Here is a 23,707-nt window from a genome sequence, read left to right as displayed (position 1 = left end):
AAGACACAGGGTAGCTGAATGGATAAGAAAACATGACCCATCTATTTTCTGTTTACAAGAGACCCACCTCAGAGCCAAAGACTCACACAGACTGATAGTGAAGGACCGGAAAAAAAAAAATTTCAGGCAAATGGAAAAAAGAAAAAAGCTGGGGCAGGAATACTTATATCTGACAAAACAGACCTCAAAGTGAAGGCCATAACAAGAGATAAGGAGGGCCACTCCATAATACTAAAGGGAGCAATTCAACAAGAGGACATACGTAACACTGGTAAACATATATGCACCCAATACATGAGCACACAAATATATATAAAAAAAATTCTGGAAAATATCAAGGGAGAGATTGACAACAATACAATCATAGTAGGGGACTTTAATACCCCATTGACACCACTGGATAAATCCTCTAAACAAAAAATCAGCAAAAAAACAGAAATCCTAAATGACTACTAGATCAGATGGACTTAATTGACATCTTCAGAACATTTCACCCCAATGTTACAGAATATACTTTCTTCTCAAGTGCACATGGGACATTTTCAAAGATAGACCACATATTAGGACACAGGAAAAGTCTCTTCAAATTCAAGAAAATAGAAATCATATCAAGCATCTTCTCAGATCACAATGGCATAAAATTAGAAATCAATTACAATAAAAAAAATGAAAAAAATCAAACACTTGGAGGCTAAATAGCATGCTATTAAACAATGACTGGGTCACCAAAGAGATCAAAGAAGAAATAAAAAGCATCCCAGAAACAAATGACAATGAAAAAAACAACAATCCAAAATCTATGTGACACAGTGAAAGCAGTTCTGAGAGGGATGTTCGTAGCGCTACAGGCCTACCTCAAAAAACAAGAAAAAAAATGGTAATAAATTATCTAACTCTGTCACTTAAAGAATTAGAAAGAGAGCCATGATAGAAAGAGCGCAACAAGAAAGGCCCAGAGTAAACAGAAGGAAGGAAATAATAAAGATCAGAGCACAAATAAACAAAGACAAAAAATAAAAAATAAAAAAGATTAATGAAACCAAGAGCTGGTTCTTGGAAAGGATAAACAAGATTGATGAACATCTAGCTAGGCTCACCAAGAAACAAAGAGAGAAGACACAAATAAACAAAATCAGAAATGAAAGAGGTGAAGTAACAATATAACAGACATATAAAGGATTGTAAAAAATACTACGAACAACTCAACTCAACAAACTGGACAACCTCGATGAAATGGATGGACATATTCCTAGAAAAATACAAGCTTCCAAAACTCAATCAGAAAGAATAAAAAAACCTGAATAGGCAGATAACTAATAATGAAATCGAAATAGTAATCAAAAAACCTGCAGCAAACAAAAGTCCTGGAAAGGATGGCTTCACAGGGCAGTTTTATCAAACATTCAAACAAGAGCTAAGACCTATCCTCCTCAGACTATTCTAAAAAATTCAAGAGGAAGGCACACTTCCAAGCTCTTTCCACGAAGCCAGCATTAACCTAATCCCAAAACCAGTAAAGACACTACAAAGAAAGACAATTACAGGCCAATATACCTGATGAACATAGATGTTAAAATCCTCAACAAAATTCTAGTAAATCAGATCCAGCAAGATCATACACTATGACTACGTGGGATTTATTCCAGGGATACAAGGCTGGTACAATATCCGCAAATCAATAAAAGTGATATATCACATAAACAAATTGAGAGATAAAAATCACATAGTCATATCAACTGATGCTGAAAAAGCATTTGACAAAATCTAACACCCTTTCTTAATAAAACCCCTCAGCAAAGTGGGAATAGAGGGATCATACCTCAACATAAGCCTTATATGACAAACCTACAGCCAACGTCATACTCAATGGGCAAAAACTAAAACCATTTCCCCTAAGAACAGGAACAAGACAGGGATGCCCACTCTCACCATTCCTGTTTGACATAGTACTGGAAGTGCTAGCCATAGCGATCAGACAAGAAGAAGAAATAAAAGGCACCCAAATTGGAAAAGAAGAAGTAAAGTTGTCATTATTCACAGATAACATATTGTACATCAAAAACCCTAAACACTCTATCAAAAAACTACTAGACTTAATAAATGAATTCAGCAATGTAGCAGGATACAAAATTAACACCCAGAAATCTATGGCTTTTTTATACACCAATAATGAACTCACAGAAAGAGAAACTAAAATAAAACAATCCCATTTACCATTGCAACAAAAAAAAAATTAAGATACCTAGGAATAAATTTAACCAAGAAGGTAAAGGACCTGTATTCAGAAATTACAGGACGCTGAAAAAAAGAGATAGAGGAAGACATAAACAAATGGAAGAATATACCATGTTAATGGATTGGTAGAATCAACATCATTAAAATGTCCATACTACCCAAAGCAATCTATAGATTCAATGCAATCCCCATTAAAATACCAACCTCATACTTCAAAGACTTAGAACAAACTCTCAAAAATTCATCCGGAATAAAAAAAGACCCCAAATAGCTGCAGCAATCTTGAGAAAGAAGAACAATATTGGAGGGATCAGAATACCAGATATCAAGCTATCTTACAAAGCCACTGTTCTCAAAACTGCCTGGTACTGGCACAAGAACAGACATATAGACCAATGGATAAGAACAGAGAACCTAGAAATAGACCCAAGCCATTATGTTCAATTAATATTTGACAAAGAAGGCAAGAGCATACAACAGAGTCAAGACAGTCGCTTCAATAAATGATGTTGTGAAAATTGGACAGATACATGCAAAAAAAAATGAAACTAGTCCACCAACTTACACCATACACAAAAATAAACTCAAAATGAATAAAGGACTTAAACGTAAGATGGGAAACCATGAAAATCTTAGAAGAAGCCATAGGCAGCAAAATAGCAGACATATGCCGAAGCAATTTCTTCACCGATACTGCTCCTAGGGCAGTGGAAACTAAAGAGAAAATAAACTAATGGGACCACATCAAAATAAAAAGCTTCTGCACAGAAAGAAAACCATCAATAAAACAACAGGAAAGCCCAATGCATAGGAGAACATATTTGCCAATATTATTTCCAATAAGGGTTTAAAATTTATAGGGAACTCATACAACTTAACAAAAGGAAGATAAACAATCCAATCAAAAAATGGGCAAAGGACCTAAATAGACACTCTTTGAAAGAGGACATACAAAAGACCCAGAGACATATGAAAACATGCTCAAAGTCACTAATCATCCCAGAGATACAAATCAAAACTACTACGAGGTACCATCTCACACCTGTCAGAATGGCTATCATTAACAAATCAACAAACGACAAGTGCTGGCGAGGATGCCGAGAAAAAGGAACCCTCTTGCATTGCTGGTGGGAATGCAGACTGGTGCAGCCACTGTGGAAAACAATATGGCGTTTCCCCAAAAAATTAAAAATGGAACTTCCATTTGGCCCAGTAATCCCACTTCCAGGAATATATCCCAAGAAAAATGAAACACCAATCACAAAGGATATATGCACCCCTATGTTCATAGCAGCACAATTTACAGTAGCTAAGATTTGGAAACAGCCTAAGTACCCATCAGCAGACTAGTGCAGTGATCGGCAAACTCATTAGTCAACAGAGCCAAATATCAACAGTACAACAATAGAAATTTCTTTTGAGAGCCAAATTTTTTAAACTTAAACTTCTTCTAACGCCACTTCTTCAAAATAAATTCGCCCAGGTCGTGGTATTTTGTGGAAGAGCCACACTCAAGGGGTCAAAGAGCCGCATGTGGCTCTCGAGCCGCAGTTTGCCGACCACTGGATTAGTGGATTAGAAAATTGTGGTACATCTACACAATGGAATACTACGTTGTTTTTTTAAAAAAAGGGGGGGGGGGATTCTTACCATTTGCAACAGGATGGATGGAACTGGAGAGCATTATGCCAAGCAAAATAAGCAAGTTAGAGCAAGATAAATATCACATGATCTCACTCATTTGTGGAATATAATGAACACCACAAACTGATAAACAAAAATAGATACAGAGATAGGGAAGCATCAAAGAGACGGTCAAACCTCAGTGGGAAGGTGCAGGAGAGGGGCAGGTAAGAGATCAACCAAAGCACTTGTATGCATGCATATAAGCATAACCAATTGACACAGACACTAGCGGGGTGAGGGCATGTGCTGGGGGGTGGGGTGGGTGGGGGGAGGTCAATGGGGAAAAACGGAGACATATGTAATACTATATGTAATACTTTAAACAATAAAAATTTTTAAAAATAAAATAAGCTTCAATTAAATACTACCTATTATTAGTGGTACACAACTAGGCATTCTGAGGACACACCCAACTGCCCCATGCCCTCAAGATGTTCAAAAGCCCCAAAGTTGTCAACTCCCACCATTGGTTGGGAGCTAAGTTCTAGGGTAGACAGCTTTATGTAGCTCTCTATCTTTGCCCAAGGAACACTAGGTCTTTCATTCTATTTTAAGCTAAACCATACCTTCACCCCATTTTCTCCAACTTATAAAAGCTGAAGGGGGGTTCTTCCAAGCACCCCATGAAGCAATTTATCTTAAGTGGGTGGCATATCACATGATTCTATCTCATGCTCCCCCATTTAATCCCAAACACGTTTCTTCTTTCCCAAAGAAGTCAGGTTCCCGGGTTCCTCAGCCTTGATCTCTGAACATGAATGGAATCTCCAAGCCGACTTTGCAAGTGTCTCAGAGAACTGGCAATTTATGTCTACAAAACCCTCAGGAGTGCTTCCCTGAGGTTCAGGTGGACATGGTTTTCACAGGGTCACTGCACCCACTGATCATGCGAAATCGCCCCTATTAACTTCTGAATGATGACCCTGACAGGTGAAAAGGGAACTAGTGATACTTCCTAGGATCATACGCATTTCTGAGTATTTCTTTATCTAAACTTGTTGAAATTAACATGAGAATTTCTGCCAAGTGTAAAGCTAAAAAGCAGATAACCTCTTTTTTTAATACAGTACTTCCAGGATTCTAAGAATTATATTATTTTTCAGTTATCATAGGTAGAGACTTATAAGAAAAACTTTATATCTTTCAACAATGTGACATTACTTCTTTAATGTTTGAATATTGGACACATTAAGTGTCATATCCCAGATGAACAGGATTCCTAATTGGATTACCAAGGAAATATAAGAATAAAAATAAAATACATCAGAATTAAACTGATAACTATAATAATAAGATCTGCTAACATATTTAAATTATTCCAGATAAGGTGTACAAAATCAGGCTAATAGACATTACCTTTTCTGTCAAAAAATTCTACCAGAGCTGAACTCTCTTCAGGAAAACATTCAATACTGACAACTCTTCCCCCTCCATTTTCAGGATTTTCAAATAAACATTTCAAATTATAGGAGTCAACACCAGGCGGCAGGTTTTCAACCCTGATTGTTTTTGTCGCTTCCAGAAGTCTTGGAGAAAGCTGAAGTCGTGCCACTGAATGGTGCATGGCACAATCTTCAACAAATTTCATGGCATCTGCAAACCAAAATTAATCAATCAGAAAATTATATCTTTATATTATACCAAAAAATGTCTGAATTAATAGAGATAAAGAGGGGAGCTAAGCACTCAATTTTTAGGTGCAAGATTTTATTTCCTAAATGCGAATTTACTTGCCTAAAATTCCCAGTCTCTGAACAATGATGCATCTATGAATGTCTTACCACAGAGTTGTGTCCCTACCTCCGCTCACAGCCCACTCCAACCCTCCTTGATATAACCACCTGGATACTCTCTACTGTTCAAATCTCCTTACTTCACCCCTTTCTCAAGTCTTCTCCCCACTACCTGTAAGCATGAGTTCACACTCCTGAGCTAGGTAAAATATGTCCTTTGCTATTTGACTCCAAACTAATTTCTAAATATCACCTTTGGTTATTCCATGCCATTCATTTTATTTTCATACTGCCACAGAAATTAGTCATTATTTAGAAAACCATTCTCCTTTGACTTTGTTTATATGGTTTCCTGTGCTTGAAATGCCCTCCTCCAATTTTTTACCTTGGTCCTATTCCTCCTTCAGGATTTGACACAATTATCTCTTTCAAATAAATAAATATTGATGCTCGGCCCACATTGTGTCACGCACAGTGCTAGGAGCTGGGGAGAGAGAGTGAGGAATATAACATGTTCTTGGAACATTCACCTTCCAGGAGGTAGGAAATCTTGAAAACAAGCAAGTGGTCTATTGTAGTATCACATGAGGCCAGAAAACTAATATTGGCACTCAGACAAGGATTCCAAAGTAGTCACCAATCTGAGTTTTGAAGGATGAAGAAGAGTTTACCAGATAGATAAGGGAGGAAGCATTTCAGGAAGAGGGAACAGCAGTGGCATGGAACATAGTATGTTTGGGACCTGATAGCCCGGTACTGCTGGCATCTAAGCTTCATAGAAGGACGTAGGCAGGGCAAAGCCACGCTGCCTTGTTTGGGTCCCCTTTCCTCCCATTCCCCACAGCCTGCTGTTCACAGCCAAGGGAGGCAACTTCTCCTCCTGATCTTCACTGTTCATTAATGTATTGGTTTCCACCCTGCCCCATAGGAGTTCCTCAGAAGCAGGGACCAGGAATTACTCATCTCGGCAACAGCAAAATCTCCTATTAATACTACAGCACCTAGACATGTGCACATAGTAGGCATTCAAAATTTTTCCTCAATAAACAAAAGCAAGTCCATTTAGTTCTACCTTTATGACAAATAATAAAAAATTTGAAATCAGAATAGCTCCCTTATTGAGTCCTTATCATGTCCTTACCAGGAACTATGTTAAGAGCTTTTCAAACATTATTTCTTTAATTCTCACAGAAACTGAATAAGGTAGGTATTATTATCCCCATTTTATAGGTGAAGAAAGCAAAGCACACAGAGGATAGTAACTCGGCCAACCTCAGATAATTACTTAAATGTTAAAGCTGGAATTTTTACTTCATGACCTTGCTCTTCCTTTTTTTATCCTCACCTGAGATATGTTTTTGTTGATTTGAGAGAGAAAGGAAGGCAGAGAGTGAGAGAAACATCAATGTGAGAGAAAAACATCAACTTCGAACCCACCTTTTGGTGCATGGGATAACATTCTAACCAACGGAGCCACCTGGCCAGGGCATGACCTGTGCTCTTAATGAACCATTCCACTGCCACAGCTATGGGATTGTGAGGACTTGGAACTGGAAAATGTCCCCATTTTTCTGGAGATGGCTCTTCCAACTCACAGACTCCTCCCACAGACCTCAAACAGCACTCATTTTCTGCATCACATGCACTTACTCTCCCTGCATATGTGGATGACCATGAAAACACTGAGGAGATATATGGTAAAGGGGATAAGAGTACAGGCTGGATAGAGGTATGCTGCCAGGGTTCAAATCCAGTTCTTCATTTATTAGCATCACTGCACCTCTGTCTCCTCAGGTGTAAAATGAGAAATAATAATAATCATCTCAAAAAGTTGTTGAAAGGAACAAATCAATTAATTAATGTTAAGAGCTTAGCATAGTCCCTGACTTACAGTAACAGCATTTGAGTATTTGCTAGTATTATAATTATTACTTCAAGTCCAGTTTGGTGACACAGATCAATATTTACTTCTCTCAATGAGGTAACACGTGCAAACACTGACTCCTATGTTCAGAATCACTTTAAGATCTTTGGACTTCATTTAGATTTTCATTTGTTTGTGTCCTCTCTCTCTCTCTCTCTCTCTCTCTCTCTCTCTCTCTCTCTCACACACACACACACACACACACACACACACACACACACAAACAAACAAAACTCATACAATAAATTTAATTTATTAAACATGCCATAATTTGGATTCACAACAAAATTGCTTCTCTTTCAAATAAAAAAGGATCTATATTAACTTAAAGTCCTCTATTACCAGCTTCTAGCAAGAGTCAAACTTTCCAAGGCATTCCATTAGTTGGATGTCCCAAATCCCAAAGTGCTGTGCAAAAAAGACAGAAAAGAAGGGTCACTTCATCTTACCTATGTATTTTCGAAAGGTAACTACACCAACATCGAAATCTCGTATTACTTCCACTTGAAAATCATCACTGGACAGGCCACTTATGTTCTCCACCAACAAGGTTAGCATCATGTCAGTCACATTTGCTTTGAGATTTTCAAATGCAACCAAAGAGGGAATATTTTCACATTGCTTTGGGACATCTTCCATTTTTTCTGATCTTCTGTTGAGAGACATTTGTGTATCTTCTGATGCATCTGATTTTAGGGATACAAAAGAGGTCACGATGTTATATTTATCTACCAGGATTTTAGCAAAGTAAATTACCATAAGACACTGTCTTCTTTCCTTCCCAACCTCTTAGCTAAATCAAATAAAAACAGATCTTAGAAGGCTTTTAACTTAAATGAATTATGATGATGATGTTCAATTTTATTACACCTTTTCCTGCTGACATATACTTCTATTCCAGCACCATAGTATAATTATTGAACTCAGTTTCTCAAAGGCAAGACACATGTTTATGCATCCTGGGATTGCTAGCACAGGGTATACACTTGAGGCTCAGTAAGTGTTTTTTGAATTGGAGATTTAGTGCTTGGACCACTGGAGGAAAGCAAGAATATCTGATGATGCTGAACATGAGCACGATCTAACACTTTATGCTCTGAAAAGCAGTACTTCCAATCACTGAAGAGAAAAATAGATGCTTGCACTGAATGACTGCGGGATACACAGAGAAAGCAAAATGGCTTAGAGGGCTATATGTGTACATCAAACTCAGTGAATAGCAATCACTCCAGCCAGCTTGTTCCTCCCCATTGTTGACCATACGTGAGTTATACATATACATAAAGTCAGTCTCACTCTATGCTTAATCCAGTGCAGTGAAGCATGATGGGTATAATAGGATCTTTAGACATTCTTTGTGCAACTATTCAGTTGGAGCCCTTGTTATGTTGAAGGTACTGGATATGTGGAGAGGGTCTGTAAAAAGCATTAGATAAGAAACTTATTTTTCTAATGGAGGTATTCAAGAAAAATGAGAAGAGAAACTGATATTTGTAAATGTTTATTATGGCAGAGTAAAATGTCATGTGCTTATCAAATCCATTTCGTTGTCTTTCTGGGAAATATTGCCCAGACTTCCTACAGTTAAATTCCTATAGTAGAGTTCGTGTGGCTAATGGAATATGGAAAGAAGGGGTGAATTCCACTTCCAAGCATGACCAATACGTGTCTCCTTCATATGGATCTCCATTCTCTCTTGCAGTGACCTTGGAGGCCATGTATCAAGGAGCCCTGGATTCCCAAATGACTGCATAAAGCAGTCTAGACTCCAGCCACCACCCTAGCTGCCAACTACACTGCACTGTGACCTGGGGAGTTGTTACAGCAGTTAGATCACGCCAAGAAACACACACACACACACACACACACTGTTACAGCAGTTAGATCACGCCAAGAAACACACACACACACACACACATTGTTACAGCAGTTAGATCAGGCCAAGAAACACATACACACACACACACTGTTACAGCAGTTAGATCACGCCAAGAAACACACACACACACACACACACACACACATTGTTACAGCAGTTAGATCACACCAAGAAACACACACACACACACACACACACACTGTTACAGCAGTTAGATCACGCCAAGAAACACACACACACACACACACACACACACAGTTACAACAGTTAGATCACGCCAAGAAACACACACACACACACACACACACACTGTTACAGCAGTTAGATCACGCCAAGAAACACACACACACACACACACACACACACACACTGTTACAGCAGTTAGATCACGCCAAGAAACACATACACACACACACACACACACAAACACTCATGCCAAATAAGAAATAGCTAGAGGATTCAATAGGAACATAAACTAGCATGCAATGAGACAGGTATGACAAACCAGAATGAGTACTGGCTGGGGGTAAGGCTCTATGAGTTCAACCCATGACTCCAACCACTCTTTAGCCATGTGACCTTGGGCACATCACTTAATTGAAAAATGAGAGTATTGCTCTAGCCGGTTTGGCTCAGTGGATAGAGCGGTGGCCTGTGGACTGAAAGGTCCCAGGTTCGATTCTGGTCAAGGGCATGTGCCTGGGTTGCAGGCACATTCCTAGTAGGGGGTGTGCAGGAGGCAGCTGATCGATGTTTCTCTCTACCCCTCTCCCTTCCTCTCTGTAAAAAATCAATAAAATATTTTTTAAAAATAAAAAATGAGAGTATTGGGCAGAGTGTATGATGAGAGCCTTGCTAAGCAATATAGTTTTATCAACCCACTATTAGAAGCTTCATCATAAGAGAGGCATTGCCATATAAAGAGCACCAACAATTAAGTCAGGATTCCAGAAAAGAGAGATAAAGGGATGGCTGGCTTGGAAAGGCTTTAGAGAAGAGGAGGAATCTGAGTAGATCTTGAAGGGTCTATTGAATTTAGGCAGAGAAAAGTGGGGTAGAGGGTACTGTGAGCAACAGAATACAGGCAGAGTATCGTGTTGTGCCAAACTATTTAGGAAATGGTGATCTGACCAATAAAGCTCAAGGAGCTCTCATGTACAGCGATGTAAGAAATGAGGCCAGAAAAGTCATCTTCATCCAGAATGTGGTCTGGACTTTATCTTGCAGTTGGTGGTAAGGGAGCCAGGGAAGGTTTCTGTGAAAAAGATGACCAGATATCCAGCAATACACAGGACTGGTCAGATTTAAGGAGAAGGACATCAGGTACAGGGAGACCAAGCAGGGTATTCCTGCCATGCTGGATTTGTAAAGTAATAATGGGGGCCTGGGCTGAGGGAGGAATGAATGAGTCCAACATATGTGAAAGCTTAAAGAAAAGACAAATTCCTAGTCGGTGATGGGCAAACTGGTTATGCACTTGAAGAGAAATAAAAAGGACAGAAGAGGGCACTGGTTTGGAGGCAGATGACACACGTGGCTTCAGACACGTTGGTGCTAACATATTTTCCAACAGAAAGGTCAAACACAGCTCTGGGATTTAGAAGAGGGTCCAGGCTTGAAATATAGACTTGGAATAAACAGAATTTGCTGACCACAAGTGAGCAGCATTTCTCTGCTCTTGTTCGTCTCTCTTCTCCTAGTTCTTCCACTTGCTGGTTTCCACCTTTGAGGCCCAACCCAGCTCAGCTTGGCCTGAAACAGGACACTGGTTCAGTGCTCATATCCCCTGATGTCGGTGTGTGCTTTTCCCTGCTCTGTCATTGCCTGTCAATCTTTAACTTGAAGCTATGGGTTTCAGGCATGCCTAGTGCCTTCATGGTGCTATGTCCTCTGCTCTCCTCCTCCCTTAGATATGGGACCTACTAGGTAACCACCCTCCACCCTCAGCACCATTCCAATGAAATTCTAGAGCTCTGACAATGGCCCCATGCTCTCATCTTAGTGCCATTTTCAAAAATAAAAAGTTGCAAAAATCTAAACATGTTCTCAAGACAATTTCTACTTTAAAAGAAAATATTCCACATTTTTTGGAATTTTCTTTTCCCTAAGATCTGGATATGTATCACTTTATCTCTCTTGCTCAGCCATTCAACACATTTCACCATTTCCTCCCCCTTATAACACCATGCTTAGCCCAGAAAACCAGTTGCTTCTTTAGTAATGTCAGGTGCTACAGGCTAACACCAGACACTAGTAAAGCAACAGACTCCACAATAGTCACTAGGTGTCAGGCTCTATCTTACAGCAGATGGGACAAGAAGGCTGCTGCTGCTCTGGAGGGTTGCACCCCATCCTGCACCCAGCATCAGAAGCTTTCATCCACGGAGGACCCACACCTTCCTGTAGTGGCTCCTGAGGACAGCACTTTCCACACCCAGTGCTCAGAAACTGACTTAGCCACACACAGCACCCACTGATACGTCATGTACTTGCTTCTGGAGAGCAGCTTGGGCACAAGTGGGCTCTAAAGATCACTTCATCACCTTCCTCCAGGCACCTCTTAGCCCTCCCCTCAATTGCAAGGTGTCTCCCAGTCCCCACAGAGAGAGCTGTTTCCATCCTCCTGACCTGAGCCCTTGGAGCTCAAGTGACTCCCCCAGTGTTGACCCTCTGAACAGCCTTCTGAGAGTATAAAGAGGATGCAGCCCAAGGCATCGCCAAGCTGAGAAAAACCTGCCTGGTGAAATAAAGAAGATAAGCATGATATCTGCAAGGGCCATCTTTAATCAAAGCAAAACTGCCCCGTGAAGGCCAGTCATCTCAATTGAGACCTTACCTGGTTCTCTGGCATGTTCTCTGGTCTTGGATTCCTGAAATTCAATCAATAAAGTAGCATTAATAAATTGGCAATAATGTAAATTTCTTTACATTAAGAAAATGTGCCTGAGACCAACCTAGAGATATAGGATCAACAAACACAATAGTGAAAACTCCAGCAATAATGCTTTTGAATGAACCCCATATGTGGTGGCACAGTTACTCAGAACAAAAATCACTGGCAAAAATTAGTCACAAGTAACAGAAACCCCAGTGAATACCAAGTGCCTGGGGCATGGGGTAAGATCTACAGCTTCTCCCCATTTAACATTTGTTGAGTCTTTCCTGTGAACACTGTACCATTTGCTTTACACAGGTTGTCTCATCCAACCCTCACAACAATCCTACAAACCAACAAGGTAGATTCTATTACTATACCATTTTAGGAAATACTTAGTACATGCAGTATGGATTGCTATCTCCTCAAAAGAATGTAAAAGTAAAACAAATACATCAAGTTCCAGGTTAAGAGCAACCCAAAATTTTATGTCTCAAACCTCCCTTATTATAACCCCTAAATCTTGACTTTTCCCAAAGTGTCTAAAATCAAACAAAAAGTGCCTCCTCCTTCATTATTCCATACCTATCCCACCACATCTGTAAGTTGCATTTCTCACTGCAGTTTGATTTATATTTTTTGTTCCACTAGGTGTTCCTCCTTGTGCTTCCCATCCCACACACCTTGAGAGAACAGCCTACTTCCTGGGTACTCACTCCTTTACTTACATTTTCTGGAATTTTCTCCTTAGAGGCATCATGGACTTCATTTGGGGCTGGAGGCAACTTGACTGTTAACTTAAATGTTCCTTTTCCTGGCCATGCTAACTCGTGGTTCTCTCTCTCCAGAACATTCTGCCGAACTGAAATATCAACAAAAGGAGAAGGAGAAGGAGAACCATCAAGCAGTCTTTATTCACAAAATTATTCTATATTTCTAAAGCGTTTGTCATTATCAATCAACTACTGAGTCAATTCTCCAAGAGAGACCTTATGTGGTAAAAAAAAAAAAAAAAAATAGGAAAAGTTTAGCCAGCAGACATGGATTTGAATTATATCTTTAAAGTTATTTTTAACCTAAGTATTCCCAAAGCCTCAGTCTTCTTGTATAATAAGCAATTAATAAAAATTGTATTATATGGATGGTGAATTTGCGAGAAACCAAGATGGCGGCATAGGTAAGCACCTAAACTGCTGCCTCGCAAAACGATTTCAAAACTACAACTAAAAGACAGAACGGACACCATCCAGAACCACAGGAAAGCTAGCTGAGTGAAAATTCTACAACTAGAAGGAAAGAGAAAAGCTCACAGAGAATTGGAGGTACAGCAAAGGGGCCTTGTGCGTGCAGAGAGGAAGGGCGGCTGAGAGCCTGGCTGACTTTCTCTGGCAGGAGGAGGAAGGAAGTCCCCGATGACTGCACCGAACCCCAGTTCCGGGCCAAACCCCATGGTCCCAGGCTCATACAGGGGAAGTCTGGACTGTCAGGTAGAGAGAAAGGCACCTGGAGACTCGGAGACCCGGGGGAGACCTGGGGGACCCCCAGCAGGCAGGGGTCTGGAGGTGCGCACGCCAGTGCGCACAAAGACTGCGGAGGTTGCCACAGGCTTTCCCTAGCAGAAGGGAGTCAGAAGCTCCTGACTGCACTGAACCCCAGTTCTGACTGCATTGAACCCCGGTTCCAGGCGAGCCCCTGGGGAACCACGCTCTTATGGGGGCGGGGGGGAGTCTGGACTCTCAGAAGGAGGCTTGGTAGCCGGGGAAGGCAGAGGTCTGGAGGTGCGTGCGCCAGTGCACACAGGGACTGCGGAGGTTGCCACAGGCTTTCCCTAGTGGAAGGGAGTCGGAGGCTCCTGACTGCACTGAACCCCAGTTCTGACTGCACTGAACCCCAGTTCCTGGCGAGCCCCTGGGGACCCATGCTCTTGCGGGGGGAATCTGGACTCTCGGGCGGAGATTCGGGAGCCGGGGAAAGCAGAGGTTTGGAGGTGCGTGCATGCAAGGGCAAGGCTGACGGGAATCCAAGACTGTCTGCTCCGCCCTGAGACTCCACCCCATCCAAGCTGAGCACAGAGGCTTTTGCAATTTGGCAAGTCTAATCCTATAAGGCTGTCTCCAGCACCGAACTTCTCCCAGCGTAGACACAGCTGATCCTCACAGCCAACTGGCCTGCAGGTCAATTCCTCCCAGTGATACCAACAACAATAAAGACTTAACTACAACAAGGCTGTACACACAGTCCACAAAGGTGTACACCAAGAGTATCCACCTCAGGTTAACTGGGGGGGCCGACCCACTGGGCCATATAGGAAACCTAGCACACAAATTTACCCTACCAACTCAGGGAAGCAGTGAAAATGCGGCGACAAAGAAACAGATCACAAACGAAAGAAATGGAGGAAAACAAACGACTGGATATAGAATTCAAAACCACGGTTATAAGGCTTTTCAAGATATCCTAGAAAAGGCCGATAAATATAACGAGACCCTCGAAGATATGAAAAAGGACCAACTAACCCCCTGGCAATGGGCAAGGAGACACCTGATTGGTGGTGTTGCTCTTATATGAATCAGGGGCAAAGCAGATGTACAGTCCTTAGTTCATCCTAGCTTGATGCCTGTGTCAGTGGCCAGAGCTGTTTCATGCCTGAGGCACATAAAATGATAATTGCTAGGTCTTGGAGGGGAAAAGATCAGAAACACTGGTCTCATAATAAGTAGATTATTATTAACTGAGGCTTAGGATGGATGTAGTTTTAAAGTTTGTGGAGCTGTAATTGCTCTAGTAACTTCTAGATAACAGTAAGTAGGTAGTTCTAACACAACTCCATTAAGAGTGAACATGTCACATAATAGTTTTTGTGGCATGGATATATGTTATTTGCACATAAAACTGGGTGCTATGAGAATAATAAGTGGGTCACTATTTGCTTTCAGGAAATTAGATGGGGGTCTAGTGTGGTAATGTAGGAATTATTTCAGAGGGCAGTTACTGTGAATCATGTATTCTCAGGGGCCAGAAGGTTCAAATCCTGAGTCTCTGCCATTTAACTGTCAGTGTGATCTTAGATGCATTTAACCTGCCTGTTTCTCACCTGAAAAGTGAGTTTTAATAATAGTGCATATAAGTTGTTGGAAAAAAATAAAACATCAGAAGCACTTAAAATGGGGCCTGGCACAGTTGTAGCTAATAATATATATGAGCATCTGAAAAATAAAAAGAAAAAAAAAGAAAAAGGACCAACTAGAAATTAAACATACACTGAATGAAATAAAAAATATTATACTTAGACCCAACAACAGACTAGAGGAACACAAGAATCAAGTCAAAGAATTGAAATACAAAGAAGTATAAAACACTCAACCGAAAAAGCAAAAAGAAAAAAAAAAAATCCAAAAAGTTGAAGATAGTGTAAGAAGCCTCTGGGACAACTTCAAGCGTACCAACATCAGAATTATGGGGGTGCCAGAAGAAGAGAGAGAGCAAGATACTGAAAACCTATTTGAAGAAATAATGACAGAAAACTTCCCCCACCTGGTGAAAGAAATAGACTTACAAGTACAGGAAGCGCACAGAACCCCAAACAAAAGGAATCCAAAGAGGACCACACCAAGACACATCATAATTAAAATGCCAAGAGCAAAAGACAAAGAGAGAATCTTAAAAGCAGAAAGAGAAAAACAGTTAATTACCTACAAGGGAGCACCCATACAATTGTCAGCTGATTTCTCAACAGAAACTATGCAGGCCAGAAGGGAGTGGCAAGAAATTTTCAAAGTGATGAATAGCAAGAACCTACAACCAAGATTACTCTACCCAGCAAAGCTATCATTCAGAATTGAAGAGCAGATAAAGAGCTTCGCAGATAAGAAATAGCTAAAGGAGTTCATCACCACCAAACCAGTATTATATGAAATGCTGAAAGGTATTCTTAAAGAAGAGGAAGAAGAAAAAAGTAAAGATAAAAATTATGAACAACAAATACATATCTATCAACAAGTGAACCTAAAAATCAAGTGAATTAAAAACCTGAGGAACAGAATAATCCGGTGAATATAATAGAATCAGGGGCATAGAAAGGGAGTGGACTGATAATTCTCAGGGGGAAAGGGGTATGGGGGGTTCAGGAAGAGACTGGACAAAAATCATACACCTATGGATGAGGACAGTGGGGGGGATGTAAGGGCAGAGGGTGGGGTGGGAACCTGGTGGAGGGGAGCTATGGGGGGAAAAAGGAGAAACAATTGTAATAATCTGAATAAAGATTTATTTTAAAAAATTGTATTATATGGGTGTTACGTGGATTAAATTGAAGAAACATAAAGAATTTAGTATAGTACCTGATGTTCCGTGGGCACTCAGAAAGGGAGCAATATTTATTGTACAGTAAATGAAATAATTAAAGCATCCGTCACGGTGAGCCAGTGAAGACTGGGTGCTGGGACATGGCATAATAAAAGCCATGTTTTAGGAAGGTGACTCGGGTAACAATGAGCAGAATGGCCAGGAGCATAGTTTAAAAGTTTTTCAATCAATTCTTTAACTTGTGAAGAAAAAAGCCTCACATCTGATAGTAAAAGGAAAAGGAAAAAATGGATGGAGAGATTTTAAAAAAATAGCACATCAGGCAGCTGGGCTGTAGTGGAAAAAAACAACAACTGAACAGTGAACATAAGCTTTCAAAAAACCTGGATCAGAATTCCAACTCTAGATGAGTGACATTGAGAAATTATTTGAACTTCTCTTAAATCTGTTTTCTCACTCAAACCAGTGGTCTGTGAATGAATTTTGTAACACACAAGAGGTATGCAAATGTAAGTTATAAGAAGAGGCAGGCAGAGAAAGAAAGGCAAAGTTAGTGTATCTCAGACTGTGGAGAATAGGGAGTGAGTTTAGATGAGGAGATGTGGTCGACATAGTCAGATGGTACAAAAATGTCAGGGTGAAGGGGAACCTTTGAGAGTTCCCTACTGTTCACAGTTGCAGCCCTGCCATGAATGTTGGGTTACCATGTTGCATTCTGATATGGTTGGCCTGACGAGGCCAAGAATATAGGTAGAAATCTTTCAAAAAGAGGGTCTTAAATAGCTTTCCCACCTCAACCATCCATGGCAGGGTAGGATGCCAATAGAATGAAACAGACCCCCAGAAATAATGTAAGACTCAAATTTCACTCTCTATGGGAGGAAAGATGTCTTCACCAAGACTGCTAAGGGGCTGCCCTAAGCTTGAGTAAGGGCTGGATAACCCGGTGCCAGAGAAGAAGCTACGTATTTAAATGTGCCAGCCTGGCCCTGGCCGGTGTTGCTCAATGGTAAGAGTGTCGACCCTCCCATGGAAGGGCCAGGGGTTTGATTCCCTGTCAAGGGCATGTACCTGGTTGCAGGTTCCATCCCCGGGCCCCAATCAGGGCGAGTGCAGGAGGAAACCAATTAATGTGTCTCCCTCACATCAATGTTTCTTTTTCTCTCTCTCCCTTTTCCCCCTATCCCTTCCAATCAATGGAAAAAATATCCTTGGTTGAGAATAAACTAAACTAAATTAAATTAAATAATGAAATAAAAATGCCAGCCTGGCTCAGCTGGTGTGCTCAGTGGTTGAGCTTCGACCTATAAACCAAGAGTTCACAGTTCGAACCCCGGTCAGGGCACATGACCAGGTTTCGGACTCTATCCCACATAGGAGGCATGCAAGAGGCAGCCAAACAGTCATTAATATTTCTATCTCTCTCTCCCTCCCTTCCTCTCTAAAATCAATTAAAAATAATTTTAAAAAAATAAATATGCCATCCTGTTCTGTGAGCGATATGCATGGGCACCACTACTTCAAGAGGGCAGATGGCAGCAAGATCAGTAAGTGCTCCCCAACAAGGAAAAGGTGAATCTGGGAGGAATAAGGCTGAATCTCTGATGTCCAGCCACTCGGACCTATGTGAACTGTGTCCTTTCTGCACTAATCTCAAACCATCCACATTTGCTTTTACTAATGGGTTTCCTCACGCCAAAGAGACTGACAATAATCAGGAGCCAAATTATGACCAGAGAGGATGATAAATGTACACATCCAAAAATCTTCCAAGTCAATTTACACTCATCTTTTCAGAAATTCAATGAACTATATAAAAGTAAGATGCAGCTTCTCAATAGTTCGGGTGTGCTCTACCGTAATCTCCACAGAGAAATGCTGGTGGGCTCAGCCTGATTATGTGAATTACATGACTAAAGTCTTGTTACACGACAAGACTGCACCTGCTGTGGTCACTTCCTGGTGTGGAGGGGATGGGTCTCCCTGTAAAGACAAGATCTCCTGCCCTAGGACTGCCAGGCAGGTCATTCACTGTTAGCAATTTCCTGGCAACTTGCTGCTGAGAAGGCTGTCTTCTGATAGGAAACCGAAACTCACTGGGACTTTCCACTTCCCAAGAACTTTGACCATAAAAGGTCATCAGTTGCACAGATTATGAGATGTCTGTGCTGGGGATAACACAAAGGGGTCATTGGGGCAGCCTGGGGGTGGAGGTAGGGGGTCGTGGGCTAGAACAGGTGAAGGAAGAAGCCTGGCAGGAGACTGAAATTGGTTCTACTTTGAGGGTTAGAACAGAATGATGTTAGCATCACAGAATTATATTTTGCACTGGTTGTATTTTTATGCTGTGTGTATTTCCTATAATGGGCTCCCATCTTGTTCATCCAGGGACATCAACAACCAGCATTCTCAAACTTCAGTGCTTTAGAGTCACCTAGGGTGCTGGTTCAAAGAGCTGATGCCCTCTCACCCACCCACACTCAGGGCTCCTGAGTCTCTAGGACAGAGCTGGGCTGTGTCTGTTTAACCTGCTGAGGGTTAAGAGATGCTAAAGAAGAAAAGCATTGCTAAGGGCCAGAACCATGGTGATGCTAACAGTTGGAATCACAGTGGTAACATCTCTTGAGGAAATGACTGACATCATAAGCTGCCCTTCTGTGCATTCCTTGGTGAAATTAATCCTTGGAAAACGGTGTTCCTTGTTTCCATAAAGCTCTGAGCCAAGCAAGTCTCCTGTCTCCTGCCCCCTGCCACCTCACTTCTTTCGCACAATCTGTGTACCCCTTTCCTCTCTGGGTTTCCGCTTTCCTTTCTGGATCCTTGCTTAAAGCTTTCCAATTGCTCTCATGGCCTTGTAAGCCTCCTTGCCTCTCCTCTGGCCCAAACGCTTCTCAAATCCAGGGAAGGAAAGGAGGACTAGGGGTTGTCCACAACCTCTCCTGTGACATTCCAATGGAAAAAGTGTGAGCTCTGGGAGTGTCTGGTCACATGACTCCCCGTAAAGAACCTGGTAGTTGTCTTAAGCAAGCAGATGTTTGGTATTTGTCCTCGCCCTTTCTTTTTTGTTGTTGTTGTTGTTATTGTTAATCCTCACCAGAAGGTATTTTTTCCATTGATTTTTAGAGACAGTGGAAAGGAGAGAGGGGGAGGGAGAGGGAGAGGGAGAGGGAGAGGGAGAGGGAGAGGGAGAGGGAGAGGGAGAGGGAGAGGGAGAGGGAGAGGGAGAGGGAGAGGGAGAGGGAGAGGGAGAGGGAGAGGGAGAGAGGGAGGAAGGGAGGAAGGGAGGAAGGGAGGAAGGGAGGAAGGGAGGAAGGGAGAGGGAGAGGAAGGAAGGAAGGAAGGAAAGAAGGAAGGAAGGAAGGAAGGAAGGAAGGAAGGAAGGAAGGAAGGGAGGGAGGGAGGGAGGGAGGGAGGGAGGGAGGGAGGGAGGAAGTTCGATGTGAGAGAGAGACACATCAGCACTGGATTGAACCTGCAACCCTTTGGTGCACTGGCCCATCCTCTAACCACTGAACCCACCAGACAGGACCTCCCCTTTTCTTCAACAGCAAAAGCAAGCAGGAGAGAACTCAGCTGCTCAACTGCCTGTGAGGCGGGAACTTCCCCCTCAAAAGCTCACAACTCTCAACCCGCTTCAACCCAGTCTGAGGTCCACCCTGAAACCCAGGAACAGGTACCAGCAAACTTCCAACAAAGACAGAGGGGATCAGGAGCAAGCTGCCATCTCCCTCCAATAACTCTCTCTATTTCACCCAGGCAATGTGATTTTCAGCAGGCCTCTGCCCCTCCCCAGGTGACCCCAGAACCACTGGGAAACTCCATGACCCATGGGGAAATCTCATGTTGCTTAGCCCCTTTCCTCCCCGCCCCCCCCCCCGCCCCTAAAAATTAACAGGAAGAAGAGGGGCTCTCACTCTCCCTCCCTCTCCCTTCCTCTCCCTCCCCCTTCCTCTCCCTCACTCTCAAATGGAGCACAATGGAGCACTGCCCATTCCCATAGGATCAGTCACCAAATCCAGAACAGCACACAAATATGTCCCGTCCATCCCCACACTGACTTTCATTGTTTAAAGACTCACTTGTCCTCACTCAGAATAACTGCAGGAATCTCTTCAAAGGTCTGATTTCCATGGTCTCCCCCAACAGAAATCAACGTACCTATTTTCAACCAATTTTATCTTCCCTTTCTATCCCGGGAAACTTTCTCTTCCCTTCAAATCGTGTTCCCATCAACCTTGGGAGTTCTACAACTGCTGCCTTAATAGGCAGAAGACCAAAAGCGCAAGAGATGCAACTCTGCCATTAGCACACTGTGTATTAAGCCATTAAGGCACTATGTAGCCTTGTCAAAGGAGGCGAGTGCCCGGGCTCTCAGCGCCTTTCGGTTCTACCTGGCGCGGTTCTGCCCCCACCTGCCACCTCCGGGCAGAGGCAGCACCGCTGAGTTCCTAGAAGCGCAGGGCAGAGGAACCGCAGCGACCCCGCGCATTTCTGGTCCATTCTGCAACCCGCCCACCCCCAACTGCTGCTGGGGAAGCCGGTCCCGCTGCGCGCCCCAGTCCACGTGTCCCCGCAGGGAGAGCCTGATGGTCTCCCCTCACCCCCGCCCAGGCGCCCCTTACCATCAAGCGGGTGGAAGAGCACCAGGAAGCGGGCGGGGCTGCCTGGTTCCTGCCTGACCTCACACTCCCCGCCTCCCGATCTCTTCTGGCTCTGGAAGTACAACTGCAACTTGGTGGTCAAGCTCTTAGGGGGATCGGGACCCCAGGACCCCTCGACCAGCAGCGGGAAGTAGCCGGGCGCAGCCATCCTCAGCCCTTTTCAGGGCGAGACTGCTAGTCCTATACCAGCTCAAAGCAGCTAACTTTGCCTCTTTCGCTTTCGTTTCAGGGGAAAACTCCTCCCTGCTCTTAGGTTACTGCCTTTGGCTGTAAACAGCAACCCCAGATTTGATGAGTCACCCCCTCAAAATCTTCACTTCATCTGGGGCCCAGAGCAAAGATACATCCAGGGTGTACACGGGTCCCTAAATTCAGGGCTCATTTGCCACACACATAAGCCACAGGTGGAATCAGCAGCTTTGTGTCACCAGATTTCCTGCAGTTTTATTTTTGCCTCAACAGGACATTTGACAAGGAAATGAAATGGCTCATCAAACTGTGGATCTTTAGAATATTTGGGGTCCGCTGGGGAACTTCTTTCAACAATTAATGAACTATAAGAATTTTACCTCGTTTACCTTCCTTTGCACTTTGTTCCCGGATCTGCTAATATTCTATGTCTAGAAATGGGGGCAGGAGGGGAGGACAGTACATTCACAGTTTTTTAGGTAATATTTACAAGGTGCCATGCACTTGGGATGGATTCAACAGATGGACACAGTTCCTGCCCTCTCTGAGCTCAGGAAGCTGTGGGGCAGAGGAGTTAGGACACAGCGGAATGAGTGCTCTTGGAAGGAATACATAGGTGTTCACAGAATGGCACAAATTAGGAGGGGCTCCTGGAGGGCTTATGAGGAGATGAGATGTATTCTGAGGCCTAAGGATGATGGGGGATAACCTTGGAGGTTTAAGAAGGCATGCCATTGTGTTGTACGTGCACTGTATTGTCCCAGGTGAGAGATGGGAGTGGCTGAGACCAGGGTGCTAGCAGAAGAGGACCTTCTGAGAAAAGGTAGGATTCCAAATCCATACTGAAGGCACAGGCTGCGGGACTGGATGAAGGATGTGGGCAGTGAGAGAAGATGCTCACGGATGACACGGTGTGAGCAACTGGCTGCATCCGTGATTTTCAACCCGTGTGCCACAAGAATTTTTAAAACATGCAATACCTGACTATTTAGTCAGGGACATTGACAACAGCCAACACAAGAATAGCCGTCTGGTGTGAATGAATCAAAATTATACCTACTTTTTGTCAAATTGGCAAAAAAAAATTATAATTTTTTTTTGCATGCCACAGAATTTTAGTAATTAGTTTGTGTGTGCCATGAGATGAAAATGGTTGAAAAACGCTGGGCTAGATCATAATGACATCTACCAGGTAGGATCGATCACCCAGGGGAGGCCAGAAAGGTGGAAGGGAGGCTAGGAATGTGTGTATCCTTGGCCCATAATAAAAGAGTGTTTCCAGTGAGAGGGAGCGATTATCATTCAAACTCTACCAGTGCATCAGGTCGGAGAAGTGTCTCTTGGACTGCTGAGGACCTTGTAAGCACTGTCTCCTAGTCGGATCAGGAGACAGAGATGGCCCTGGACGGAGGGAAGGAAGTGGAGACAAGCAAAGTCAGCTCTTCCAGAAGTGTGACTGAGGAAAAAAGAAGTTAGGCAGCAGTTTATGGGGTTATAAGATCAGGCAGTTGTTGTGTCTTTTTTTCTGGCTTTTAAAATATTTTTAAGATGGAAGCGTCTTAGGCATGTTTAAATATTGGTAGAAAGAAGTGAAGGGAAGGTTGAAGATCAGGTTGTGGGAGAAGGTGGGATGGAATGCTGGAGGCAGTAGTAACCTGAGGAAGGGGACACTTTTCCCACGCACCAGGAACAGGTGGAGATGGAGTAGAGAAGTGAGGAATTCTGAATGACTGTTGATGGAAGGTATGGAAGTCCTTCCCTGGTGGATTCTGTTTCCTCTGTGAAGGAGGTAGTGAGGTCTCTCAGGTTCTGCCAAAATTAGGGCTGCTTTCCCCTGCAGGACTGGACCTGACATACTGTCCCCTAATCAAAAAGAAACTAAATTTCAGAGATGGGCCAAAGAGAGTTCACTGGGCTTTTGTTCTGATCCATAAGAATGCTGAACTGTATTCAGATATTTTCTCCACTTTTCTACCTGCAGGTGGTGCTCATCATCCAGTTCAAACCAGCTTGGTCCACGGTGGGGGGAGGGGGGGGGGCCGGGAATGGGGAGGGCACAGAAGGGCAAGTCATAGCTCTCAGCCACACAGCAGTGACTATTTCCCCACAAGGCGTCCCACCCCAATCCACAAGTAAAATCAACGTCCTTTTTTTCCAGAGTTTGGGGGTTCGGAACTGGGCAAGGAGTTTCTCTTTTTCCTCACATCATCATTTTCAAGA

General features: G+C 42.8%; 1 protein-coding gene across 1 annotated transcript in view; it reads right to left on the bottom strand.

The window, feature by feature from the left end:
- The window catches only part of LOC308243049 (protein mono-ADP-ribosyltransferase PARP14-like), a 75,941-nt gene extending 54,416 nt beyond the window's left edge, over nt 1–21,525 (bottom strand). Inside the window, exons 1-5 of the mRNA XM_080658111.1 lie at nt 21,260–21,525; nt 13,061–13,194; nt 12,294–12,327; nt 8,028–8,264; nt 5,278–5,514 (exon numbers count right to left, since the gene is read on the bottom strand). Coding sequence (XP_080514237.1) covers nt 5,278–5,514; nt 8,028–8,264; nt 12,294–12,327; nt 13,061–13,194; nt 21,260–21,446 — 829 coding nt within the window. The 5' untranslated portion in view covers nt 21,447–21,525. The remainder of the gene's footprint in view (nt 1–5,277; nt 5,515–8,027; nt 8,265–12,293; nt 12,328–13,060; nt 13,195–21,259) is intronic.
- Nucleotides 21,526–23,707: the final 2,182 nt, after the last annotated feature.

Source organism: Plecotus auritus, assembly GCF_963455305.1.
Source record: "Plecotus auritus genome assembly, chromosome: 2".
Lineage (NCBI taxonomy): Eukaryota > Metazoa > Chordata > Mammalia > Chiroptera > Vespertilionidae > Plecotus > Plecotus auritus.
Note: the sequence above shows the minus strand (reverse complement) of the source record. Positions and strands in the feature narration are given on the sequence as shown.